This window comes from Pseudophryne corroboree, chromosome 11 (assembly GCF_028390025.1).
Source record: "Pseudophryne corroboree isolate aPseCor3 chromosome 11, aPseCor3.hap2, whole genome shotgun sequence".
Classification (NCBI taxonomy): Eukaryota; Metazoa; Chordata; class Amphibia; order Anura; family Myobatrachidae; genus Pseudophryne; species Pseudophryne corroboree.
Genome location: NC_086454.1, coordinates 145,256,910 through 145,269,573, shown reverse-complemented (window position 1 = coordinate 145,269,573; position 12,664 = coordinate 145,256,910). Strand labels below are relative to the sequence as shown.

Genomic DNA, 12,664 nt, shown 5'->3' with positions numbered 1-12,664 from the left:
ACACCACTGTCCTTATGAAAAAAAAAATGATGTAAAAAGACTAAGATATACGACAAGAATTCAAAAGTGGTCACCAACAAAATGTATGGAATGACAGTGGAACCGAACACTAAACAGCTCAAATGGTGCATACTGAATAGCTCTCAGCATTAAATAGACTCCACAGAAGCATGAAATACTTATATATAAGAACCGAGGATAATCCATAGCCCATCAGACAGCAATATATTTCATCACCCTTAATTAACTAGACCAGATGTTCACAGTCTTCACATAAAATCACCAGCTATTTGTTGCTTTACAAATAGTCCATTTGGAGTGCTCTTTTTAACCATTTGTTATTAACTTATTAGACATCGAGGCATTTTTCATTTTCATTGTCTGATGGGCTATGGATTATCCTTGGTTCTTATAAATATGAATTGTTATTAAATTTAGCTGTTTTAATGATGGTTACTGAATGCGCAAAGAAACAAGTGTATTAGAATGTGACATTGATTAGTTTATTGAAAGATCTAATTGATATGGATGTGCTATAAATATTACACGGAAACTCCGTTTGGCCACACGCCCCCTGACGAAGTCTATTGTGACGAAACCGGTCGGGACGCCTACACCAAGTGCTGAACGAGCAGCCGCATGCACTGTGACTGAGTGCTTGGATGGAAGCACAGCTGAATGTGAACCGCTAAAAGTTCCCCTGTCTGAAACACTGCTGGGTGCGATCCGGAGACGTTTCTTGTGGGGTTTTGGAGAAGGGAGCTGGTATTATTTTACTTCGATGTACGTGAGCTTTTACTCTTTTATTAGTAAAGATTTCAAACTATGCTCATATGTGCACCTTCCTTTTTTCTGTTTCTTTACATGTACTTAGCCGGCGGATCGGCTTTTCAGGAACTGGCAGCATTTGCATCGATAAAAAAGGACTGATTATTTTGAACTGAGAGAAATATCCTATGCGCAGTTAATAACTGTGGTCTATACATACATATATATATATATATATATATTCCTCCAATAAGAACGGCACTCAGACTCTCATAATGGATAAATTGTATTTGGATCAGGTCAGATACATATTTATTGGATACACTTTGTTTAAAATAAACATTAGGAGAGTGATAGATATTATATAGAGAAAGAGACCTACAGAACATAAGCAGGCACTCATTTAGGACTTGGTGAGTAAATAAAGAGGATGCTCAGCAGGCTCAAGCTTTAGAAAAAAAAGCAGGGTTCTCTTAAATGTTGCTGCTGAGCCTTCACTTTACTGCAAGTTCTCATCAAGTCCCATTTGGGTTCCTGCTGACAACACTTCTTATGCTGTTTTTTTTCTGTGCACTTGGGCCATTAATTACAGGAAAGTTTGTGCCGATGGAGGGATAGCTAGAATATACATAAAATAAAATAAAAATATCTCTCTCTCTCTCTCTATAATATATATATATATATATATATATATATATATATATATATAAACAGAGAACCCAGCACTCACCAAAGTAAACTCACTTATCCTCAACAATTCAATAAATAAATGATGGGGGTTTAGTTGGTGGATTGGCCAATGCACGGAAGCCTGTATACCGATTCAAGGTACCCCACCTTCATACAGGTCCTACACTATCACAGAGTCTTAAAACCTGACTACCACACTGCTGCATCATCTGCCTGCTAGATGTAATGTGTACCTGCCACAGACTTTATGGCTTTTAAAGGCACACTAGTCACCTATTGCACTGGTTCAAAGATGATTGCTAAAAAACAGCTGAGACAGGTTCAGGATAATAAAGTCCACACAGGGGTGCATGAGAAAGCTAGTGGCCACGGTTAATAAGAGCTAACCATAGATTAACCCCTTCATATACACACAAAGTAAAAACCACAGCACTCACCGCACCAGAAGCGGGGCACAGCTATGCACCCACCACTCACAGGGTGGGGTGCATGTAACACTGCACTCTCCACCACAGAAGCGGGGTACACAGCTGTACTTACCACTCACAGGGCGGGGTGCATGAAGCCCATGATCACATCGCTCTAATAAATACAAACAGAGAACCCAGCACTCACCAAAGTGAACTCACTTATCCTCAACAATTCAATAAATAAATGATGGGGGTTTAGTTGGTGGATTGGCCAATGCACGGAAGCCTGGTTAGCTCTTATTAACCGTGGCCACTAGCTTTCTCATGCACCCCTGTGTGGACTTTATTATCCTGAACCTGTCTCAGCTGTTTTTTAGCAATCATCTTTGAACCAGTGCAATAGGTGACTAGTGTGCCTTTAAAAGCCATAAAGTCTGTGGCAGGTACACATTACATCTAGCAGGCAGATGATGCAGCAGTGTGGTAGTCAGGTTTTAAGACTCTGTGATAGTGTAGGACCTGTATGAAGGTGGGGTACCTTGAATCGGTATACAGGCTTCCGTGCATTGGCCAATCCACCAACTAAACCCCCATCATTTATTTATTGAATTGTTGAGGATAAGTGAGTTTACTTTGGTGAGTGCTGGGTTCTCTGTTTGTATTTATTAGAGCGATGTGATCATGGGCTTCATGCACCCCGCCCTGTGAGTGGTAAGTACAGCTGTGTACCCCGCTTCTGTGGTGGAGAGTGCAGTGTTACATGCACCCCACCCTGTGAGTGGTGGGTGCATAGCTGTGCCCCGCTTCTGGTGCGGTGAGTGCTGTGGTTTTTACTTTGTGTGTATATATATATATATTTATTATTGTTATCCTTTATTTATATGGCGCCACAAGGGATCCATAGCGCCCATTACGCAGTGCATAATCAAATGAGCAAACAAGAAGACAGCATTTACAATTCAAGACAATATAGTACAGGTATGAAGATCCAGGGGTTAGGTGCCATCAAAGGGAGTATGAAGTATAAGATTGTGTAAGTAAGAAAAGGCACATGAGGACAGAAGGCCCTGCTCTTGCGACGTATGATCATCCATCTGATTGAATGGGTGTCCTGATTTTTTATTTCAAAATGACTAGCTAACATTACACACAGGAAAAATAAGATTTTACTTACCGATAAATCTATTTCTCATAGTCCGTAGTGGATGCTGGGGACTCCGTCAGGACCATGGGGAATAGCGGCTCCGCAGGAGACAGGGCACAAAAGCAAGCTTTTAGGATCACATGGTGTGTACTGGCTCCTCCCCCTATGACCCTCCTCCAAGCCTCAGTTAGGTACTGTGCCCGGACGAGCGTACACAATAAGGAAGGATCTTGAATCCCGGGTAAGACTCATACCAGCCACACCAATCACACCGTACAACTTGTGATTTGAACCCAGTTAACAGTATGATAACAATGAAGTAGCCTCTAAAAAAGATGGCTCACAACAATAATAACCCGATTTTTTGTAACAATAACTACGTACAAGTAATGCAGACAATCCGCACTTGGGATGGGCGCCCAGCATCCACTACGGACTATGAGAAATAGATTTATCGGTAAGTAAAATCTTATTTTCTCTAACGTCCTAGTGGATGCTGGGGACTCCGTCAGGACCATGGGGATTATACCAAAGCTCCCAAACGGGCGGGAGAGTGCGGATGACTCTGCAGCACCGAATGAGAGAACTCCAGGTCCTCCTCAGACAGGGTATCAAATTTGTAGAATTTAGCAAACGTGTTTGCCCCTGACCAAGTAGCTGCTCGGCAAAGTTGTAAAGCCGAGACCCCTCGGGCAGCCGCCCAAGATGAGCCCACCTTCCTTGTGGAATGGGCATTTACAGATTTTGGCTGTGGCAGGCCTGCCACAGAATGTGCAAGCTGAATTGTACTACAAATCCAACGAGCAATAGTCTGCTTAGAAGCAGGAGCACCCAGCTTTTTGGGTGCCTACAATATAAACAGCAAGTCAGACTTTCTAACTCCAGCCGTCCTGGAATTATATATCTATATATATTTTCAGGGCCCTGACAACGTCTAGCAACTTGGAGTCCTCCAAGTCCCTAGTAGCCGCAGGCACCACAATAGGTTGTTTCAGGTGAAACGCTGACACCACCTTAGGAAGAAACTGGGAACGAGTCCGCAGTTCTGCCCTGTCCGAATGGAAAATTAAATATGGGCTTTTGTAAGACAAAGCCGCCAATTTTGACAATCGCCTGGCCGAGGCCAGGGCCAACAGCATGGTCACTTTCCATGTGAGATATTTCAAATCCACAGATTTGAGTGGTTCAAACCAATATGATTTGAGGAATCCCAACACTACGTTGAGATCCCACGGTGCCACTGGAGGCACACAAGGGCTGTATATGCAATACTCCCTTGACAACGTCTGGACTTCAGGAACTGAAGCCAATTCTTTCTGGAAGAAAATCTATAGGGCCGAAACTTGAACCTTAATGGACCCCAATTTGAGGCTCATAGACACTCCTGTTTGCAGGAAGTGCAGAAATCGACCTAGTTGAAATTTTTTCGTGGGGCCTTCCTGGCCTCACCCACGCAACATATTTTTACCACATGTGGTGATAACGTTGTGCGGTCACCTCCTTCCTGGCTTTGACCAGGGTAGGTATGACCTCTTCCGGAATGCCTTTTCCCTTAGGATCCGGCGTTCAAACCGCCATGCCGTCAAACGCAGTCGCGGTAAGTCTTGGAACAGACAAGGTCCCTGCTGGAGCAGGTCCTTTCTTAAAGGCCGATGCCACGGTTCCTCTTGGAACAGACATGGTACTTGCTGAAAGCAAATCCCTTCTTAGCTCCCGAGGCCCTTAGTCCTCTGTGAGCATCTCTTGAAGTTCCGGTTACCAAGTCCCTCTTGGCCAATCCGGAGCCACGAGTATAGTTCTTACTCCTCTATGTCTTATAATTCTCAATACCTTGGTTATGAGAAGCAGAGGAGGGAACACATACACCGACTGTTACACCCACGGTGTTACCAGGACGTCCACAGCTATCACCTGAAGGTCTCGTGACCTGGCGCAATACCTGTCCCATTTTTTGTTCGGGCGGGACGCCATCATGTCCACCTTTGGTCTTTCCCAACGGTTCACAATCATGCGGAAAACTTCCCGATGAAGTTCCCACTCTCCCGGGTGGAGGTTGTGCCTGCTGAGGAAGTCTGCTTCCCAGTCGTCCACTCCCGGAATGAACACTGCTGACAGTGCTATCACATGATTTTCCGCCTAGCGAAAAATCCTTGCAGTTTTGCCACTGCCCTCCTGCTTCTTGTGCCGCCCTTTCTGTTTACGTGGGCGACTGCCGTGATGTTATCCCACTGGATCAATACCGGCTGACCTTGAAGCAGAGGTCTTGCTAAGCTTAGAGCATTATAAATTTGCTCTTAGCTCCAGTATATTTATGTGGAGAGAATTCTCCAGACTTGATCACACTCCTTGTGTGACTGCTCCCCAGCCTCTCAGGCTGGCCTCCGTGGTTACCAGCATCCAATCCTGAATGCCGAATCTGCGGCCCTCTAGAAGATGAGCACTCTGTAATCACCACAGGAGAGACACCCTTGTCCTTGGATATAGGGTTATCCGCTGATGCATCTGAAGATGCGATCCGGACCATTTTTCCAGCAGATCCCACTGAAGAGTTCTTGCGTGAAATCTGCCGAATGGAAGCGCTTCGTAATAAGCCCCCATTTTTACCAGGACTCTTGTGCAATGATGCACTGACACTTTTCCTGGTTTTAGGAGGATCCCGATTAGCTCGGATAACTCCCTGGCTTTCTCCTCTGGGAGAAACACCTTTTCCTGGACTGTGTCCAGAATCATCCCTAGGACCAGCAGACGTGTCGTCGGAACAACTGCGGTTTTGGAATATTTAGAATCCACCCGTGCTGTCGTAGAACTACTTGAGATAGTGCTACTCCGACCTCCAACTGTTCTCTGGACCTTGTTCTTATCAGGAGGTCGTCCATTTTCTTTGAAGACGAATACTCCTTTCGGTCATTACCTTGGTAAGGACCCGGGATGCCTTGGACAATCCAACGGCATCGTCTTGAAACTGATAGTGACAGTTCTGTACCACGAACCTGAGGTACCCTTGGTGAGAAAAGGCAAATTTTTGGGACATGGAGGTAAGCATCCCTGATGTCCCGGGACACCATATAGTCCCCTTGTTCTTTGCTATCACTGCTCTGAGTGACTCCATCTGGATTTGAACCCTTGTAAGTGTTCAAATTTTTCAGATTTAGAATAGGTCTCACCTAGCCTTCAGTACCACCATATAGTGTGGAGTAATACCCCTTTCCTTGTTGTCGGAGGGGTAATTTTATTATCACCTGCTGGGAATACAGCTTGTGAATTGTTTTCAATACTGCCTCCCTGTCGGAGGGAGACATTGGTACAGCAGACTACAGGAACCTGCGAGGGGGGAAACCTCTCGACATTCCAATCTGTACCCCTTGGATACTACTTGTAGGATCCAGGGGTCCTGTACGGTCCCAGCGTCATGCTGAGAACTTGGTAGAAGCGGTGGAGGGCTTCTGTTCCTGGGAATGGGCTGCCTGCTGCAGTCTTCTTCCCTTTCCTCTATCCCTGGGCAGATATGACTCTTATAGGGACGAAAGGACTGAGGCTGAAAAGACGGTGTCTTTTTCTGCAGAGATGTGACTTAGGGTAAAAAACGGTGGATTTTCCAGCAGTTGCCCTGGCCACCAGGTCCCATGGACCGACCCCAAATAACTCCTCCCCTTTATACGGCAATACATCTTTGTGCCGTTTGGAATCTGCATCACCTGACCACTGTCGTGTCCATAAACATCTTCTTGCAGATATGGACATCGCATTTACTCTTGATGCCAGAGTGCAAATATCCCTCTGCGCATCTCGCATATATAGAAATGCATCCTTTAAATGCTCTATAGTCAATAAAATACTGTCCCTGTCAAAGGTATCAATATTTTTAGTCAGGGAATCCGACCAAGCCACCTCAGCTCTGCACATCCAGGCTGAGGCGATCGCTGGTCGCAGTATAACACCAGCATGTGTGTGTATACTTTTTAGGATATTTTTCAGCCTCCTATCAGCTGGCTCCTTAAGTACGGCCCTATCCGTAGATGGTACCGCCACTTGTTCTGATAAGCGTGTGAGCGCCTTATCCACCCTGAGGGGTGTTTCCCACCGCGCCTTAACTTCTGGCGGGAAAGGGTATACCGCCAATAATTTTCTATCGGGGGAAACCCACGCATCATCACACACTTCATTTAATTTATCTGATTCAGGAAAAACTACAGGTAGTTTTTTCACCTCACACATAATACCCTTTTTTTGTGGTACTTGGAGTATCAGAAATATGTAACACCTCCTTCATTGCCCTTAACGTGTGGCCCTAAAAGAAAATACGTTTGTTTCTTCACCGTCGACACTGAAATCAGTGTCCGTGTCTGGGTCTGTGTCGACCGACTGAGGTAAATGGGCATTTTACAGCCCCTGACGGTGTTTGAGACGCCTGGACAGATACTAATTTGTTCGCCAGCCCTCTCATGTCGTCAACCGGCTTGCAGCGTGTTGACATTGTCACGTAATTTCCATAAATAAGCCATCCATTCCGGTGTCGACTCCCTAGAGAGTGACATCACCATTACAGGCAATTTGCTCCGCCTCCTCACCAATATTTTCCTCATACATGTCGACACACACGTACCGACATACAGCACACACATAGGGAATGCTCTGATAGAGGACAGGACCCACTAGCCCTTTGGGGAGACAGAGGGAGAGTTTGCCAGCACACACCAAAACGCTATAATTATCCAGGGACAACCTTTATATAAGTGTTCCTCCCTTATAGCATTTTAATATATATACATATCGCCAAATCAGTGCCCCCCCTCTCTGTTTTAACCCTGTTTCTGTAGTGCAGTGCAGGGGAGAGCATGGGAGCCTTCCCACCAGCCTTTCTGTGAGGGAAAATGGCGCTGTGTGCTGAGGAGAATAGGCCCCGCCCCCTTTTCGGCGGGCTTCTTCTCCCGAGTTTTAGATATCTGGCAGGGGTTAAATACATCCATATAGCCTCAAGGGCTATATGTGATGTATTTTTCGCCATACAGGTATTATACATTGCTGCCCAGGGCGCCCCCCCCCAGCGCCCTGCACCCTCCGTGACCGCTGTGTGAAGTGTGCTGACAACAATGGCGCACAGCTGCAGTGCTGTGCGCTACCTGATGAAGACTGAGAGTCTTCTGCCGCCTGGTTCCGGACCTCTTCATCTTCAGCATCTGCAAGGGGGGTCGGCGGCGCGGCTCCGGGACGAACCCCAGGGCGAGCCCTGTGTTCCGACTCCCTCTGGAGCTATGTCCAGTAGCCGAAGAATCCAATCCATCCTGCACGCAGGTGAGTTGAAAATCTCTCCCCTAAGTCCCTCGATGCAGTGAGCCTGTTGCCAGCAGGACTCACTGAAAATAAAGAACCTAAAAACTTTTTCTAAGCAACTCATTAAGAGAGCCACCTAGATTGCACCCTTCTCGGCCGGGCACAAAAACCTAACTGAGGCTTGGAGGAGGGTCATAGGGGGAGGAGCCAGTACACACCATGTGATCCTAAAAGCTTGCTTTTGTGCCCTGTCTCCTGCGGAGCCGCTATTCCCCATGGTCCTGACGGAGTCCCCAGCATCCACTAGGACGTTAGAGAAACTTTTTATCCCTTGTCACGCACTAGGTGTCAGCAGGAGATAAGCAAAGTCAGTAATCTTTGTCTTTGTCTCCCTGCACTACAGCAGGTCACTTAATATCAGAGGACTGAAAGGAGCAGTGTGGCAATATACAAAAGGAGGTGGTTCTTTGGGGGCGTTCGCCTGCCAACTTTCAGAACTGTTCCCAAAGATAATTAACTGATTCTCTGTGTTCCCATGGCATCACAGTTGTCTTCTCCAGACACATTAAAAGAACAAAGAAACAAGCTAGTGACTCCTAGAGGACTTGCATACTTACAGTTATAGACAGTCTGCTTTTTATGTAATTTTGCAATTCATTTTATGCCTGTGTTATTAAGATATGTCCACTGCCGCTGACCGGCAGGAACGGGAACACACTAGGTAACGTCGCTCATAGAGTACATCGCCTAGAGTGTACCCAACCCTTACTGTGCTGTCCCAACTTTCTATGGGTATGCTGCAGACATCATTAAATTATATTTTAAGCATATATTAAATGTCTAAATTGTATAGCTTCCAGTATACTACCAATCCTTACAACAGTGTGACTGCCTGTAACAATTGTGTAGCCAATCACAGCACCATATGGAATGGAAAATGTGTTTTCTTTGTAGCTGCAGGATTGTTTACTATGTAAACTTGGACATTCCAAACTCACCTGCCGGAACTTAGAACGTGCCTCCTTTTCTTTCATCCTTCCGTGAGCAACCAAATAATCAAACACCTCACCTAGACAAAAACAACAAAAAAATGGATTAAGCTCTACAGTAAAAACAAAGAAAGTGAACAAGATGAAATAGAAACTTTTTAAATCCTTTTTCTCTTACATCCTAGTGAAGACTGGGGTCTTGTACTTTCGTACCATGGGGTATAAATCCGGTCCACTGGAGCCTGGCACTTTAAAACTTTGTGTGTGTAAGTGTGTGCTGGCTCCTCCCCTCTATGCCCCTCCTACCAGACTCAGTTTAGAAAAATGTGCCCGAGGAGCCGGGTGCACTTCTCTGGAGCTCCAGAGATTTTTTTTCTTCAAGTTTAATTTAGTTTATTATTTTCATGTAGCTCTGCTTGACAGACAGACTACCTGCTTCATGGGACTTAGAGGGGGACTGAACCAACCTCCTGAGGGTTAATGGTTCGTAATCCCAGCTGACAGGACACTGAGCTCCCGAGGTACTGATCACACATCGTTAGTATGTGTGCCCACTCCAGCAGCTAGCCGCCACCCTCCAACAGATGCCGAAGATACATGTGCGGTTAGTGTTACACCGGGGTCCCGGTTATCAGTACACTGGTGCAGTTTTGGCGGCAGGTCGCGCGGCGGCCACGGGCCCTGAGCTGCGGTGCCCGCCTCGGATGAACTGACAACGGGCAGACGCCCCTCAGTGCTCACTGTCACAGAAAGGCTTTGGGAGTACTGTATATCTATTTTTGACATAGCCAGTATAATCTATTAACAGGGACTGTGCACCATTACAGGGGTCAGGGCTGAGGTGGGAAGGCACCATTTTCCTGCTGCTGCGGATCAAGCTGCACACAACGCTGTTCTTCCAGAGACCCACACTGCTACAGGACTCTGTACCTTTACCAGGGGGTCTTAGACAGGGGGAGCACACTAGCGACAGCTCCGCTGCACTCCTATCAGGTCATACATTTAGTTACTCTTATACTGCAGTGTTGCTGGGAGCTGGTGTCCGCTCCTCAAGTGTCCCTCCTGGGGCTCTCTAGGGTCTGTGTGGAGGTGTTTGGTCAGTGGGCTGCGCTGTTTTACAGGGTGAAGGATGTCTGTAGACATGGTTATGTGTATTGCCTTTAATTCATCCCCATCTTCAGCGGGGTCACTCATGTGGACAATGTTCCTGGTCTCCACAGGGACACAGTTCACAAGCACCTGCCTGGCTGGACAGCTTTACTAGCATGATCGAGCATGTTACTTCTGAATTAGCTGCGGCTAAAAGGGAGAGACAGGTGTTGAAGCATTCTATTGATTCTGTGGCCAAGGCTGAAGATACAAAGAAGGCTTCTCAGCCCCATCTAGTGGTTTCACAAAAATGCTCACTGCCACAGGTGCTTCAGTCTGATTCTGATCAGCCTTACACAGATAATGATGATGATGATGGATGATGATATGGATGAGGACAGCTCTCTGTCCCCAGGGGTGGAGACCCTCATCTTCGCTGTGAGAGAGGCCCTTCACATACCAGATCAAGAGTCAGAGCCAGATGAGGAGTTGTATTTTAATGTTAAACCGAAGGCCTAAGCGACTTTGCCTGTGTCTAAAGAGTTGAACTCCCTGGCCAGGGAGACATGGTTAAACCCTGATAAAAAAAAAAATAAGAATTTACTTACCGATAATTCTATTTCTCGTAGTCCGTAGTGGATGCTGGGGACTCCGTAAGGACCATGGGGAATAGCGGCTCCGCAGGAGACTGGGCACATCTAAAGAAAGCTTTAGGACTAACTGGTGTGCACTGGCTCCTCCCCCTATGACCCTCCTCCAAGCCTCAGTTAGGAAACTGTGCCCGGACGAGCGTACACAATAAGGAAGGATTTTGAATCCCGGGTAAGACTCATACCAGCCACACCAATCACACCGTATAACTTGTGATCTGAACCCAGTTAACAGTATGACAACAGAGGAGCCTCTGGAAAGATGGCTCCCAACAATAATAACCCGATTTTTGTAACAATAACTATGTACAAGTATAGCAGACAATCCGCACTTGGGATGGGCGCCCAGCATCCACTACGGACTACGAGAAATAGAATTATCGGTAAGTAAATTCTTATTTTCTCTAACGTCCTAAGTGGATGCTGGGGACTCCGTAAGGACCATGGGGATTATACCAAAGCTCCCAAACGGGCGGGAGAGTGCGGATGACTCTGCAGCACCGAATGAGAGAACTCCAGGTCCTCCTCAGCCAGGGTATCAAATTTGTAGAATTTAGCAAACGTGTTTGCCCCTGACCAAGTAGCTGCTCGGCAAAGTTGTAAAGCCGAGATCCCTCGGGCAGCCGCCCAAGATGAGCCCACTTTCCTTGTGGAACGGGCTTTTACAGATTTTAGCTGTGGCAGGCCTGCCACAGAATGCGCAAGCTGAATTGTACTACAAATCCAACGAGCAATAGTCTGCTTAGAAGCAGGAGCACCCAGCATGTTGGGTGCATACAGGATAAACAGCAAGTCAGATTTCCTGACTCCAGCCGTCCTGGAACATATTTTCAGGGCCCTGACAACATCCAGCAACTTGGATTCCTCCAAGTCCCTAGTAGCCGCAGGCACCACAATAGGTTGGTTCAGGTGAAAACGCTGGAAACACCTTAGGGAGAAACTGAGGACGAGTCCTCAATTCCGCCCTGTCCGAATGGAAAATCAGATAAGGGCTTTTACAGGATAAAGCCGCCAATCCTGACACGCGCCTGGCCTAGGCCAGGGCCAACAGCATGACCACTTTCCATGCGAGATATTTTAACTCCACAGATTTAAGTGGTCAAACCAATGTAACTTTTGGAACCCAAACTACATTGAGATCCCAAATTTCCACTGGAGGCACAAAAGGAGGCTGTATATGCAGTACCCCTTTTACAAACGTCTAAACTTCAGGGACTGAAGCCAGTTCTTTTTTGGAAGAAAATTGACAGGGCCGAAATCTGAACCTTAATGGACCCCAATTTCAGGCCCATAGACACTCCTGTTTGCAGGAAATGCAGGAATCGACCCAGTTGAATTTCCTCCGTCGGGCCTTACTGGCCTCGCACTACTCAACATATTTTCGCCAATTGCGGTGATAATGTTTTTGCGGTTACATCCTTCCTGGCTTTTGATCAGGATAGGGATGACTTCATCCGGAATGCCTTTTTTTTCTTCAGGATCCGGTGTTCAAACGCCATGCCGTCAAACGCAGCCGCGGTAAGTCTTGGAACAGACAGGGTCCTTGCTGGAGCAGGTCCCTTCTTAGAGGTAGAGGCCACGGATCCTCCGTGAGCCTCTCTTGAAGTTCCGGTTACCAAGTCCTTTTTGGCCCATCCGGAGCCACGAATATAG

The 12,664-nt window shown here is 46.6% G+C and overlaps 1 protein-coding gene across 9 annotated transcripts in view; it reads right to left on the bottom strand.

Moving 5' to 3' along the window:
• Window positions 1-12,664, bottom strand: part of MARK2 (microtubule affinity regulating kinase 2) — a 385,864-nt gene that overhangs the window by 139,227 nt on the left and 233,973 nt on the right. For all 9 annotated transcript variants that reach the window (XM_063944914.1, XM_063944911.1, XM_063944916.1 and 6 more), the window contains one exon: window positions 9,282-9,352. In XM_063944914.1, the coding sequence (XP_063800984.1) occupies window positions 9,282-9,352 (71 nt within the window). The remainder of the gene's footprint in view (window positions 1-9,281; window positions 9,353-12,664) is intronic.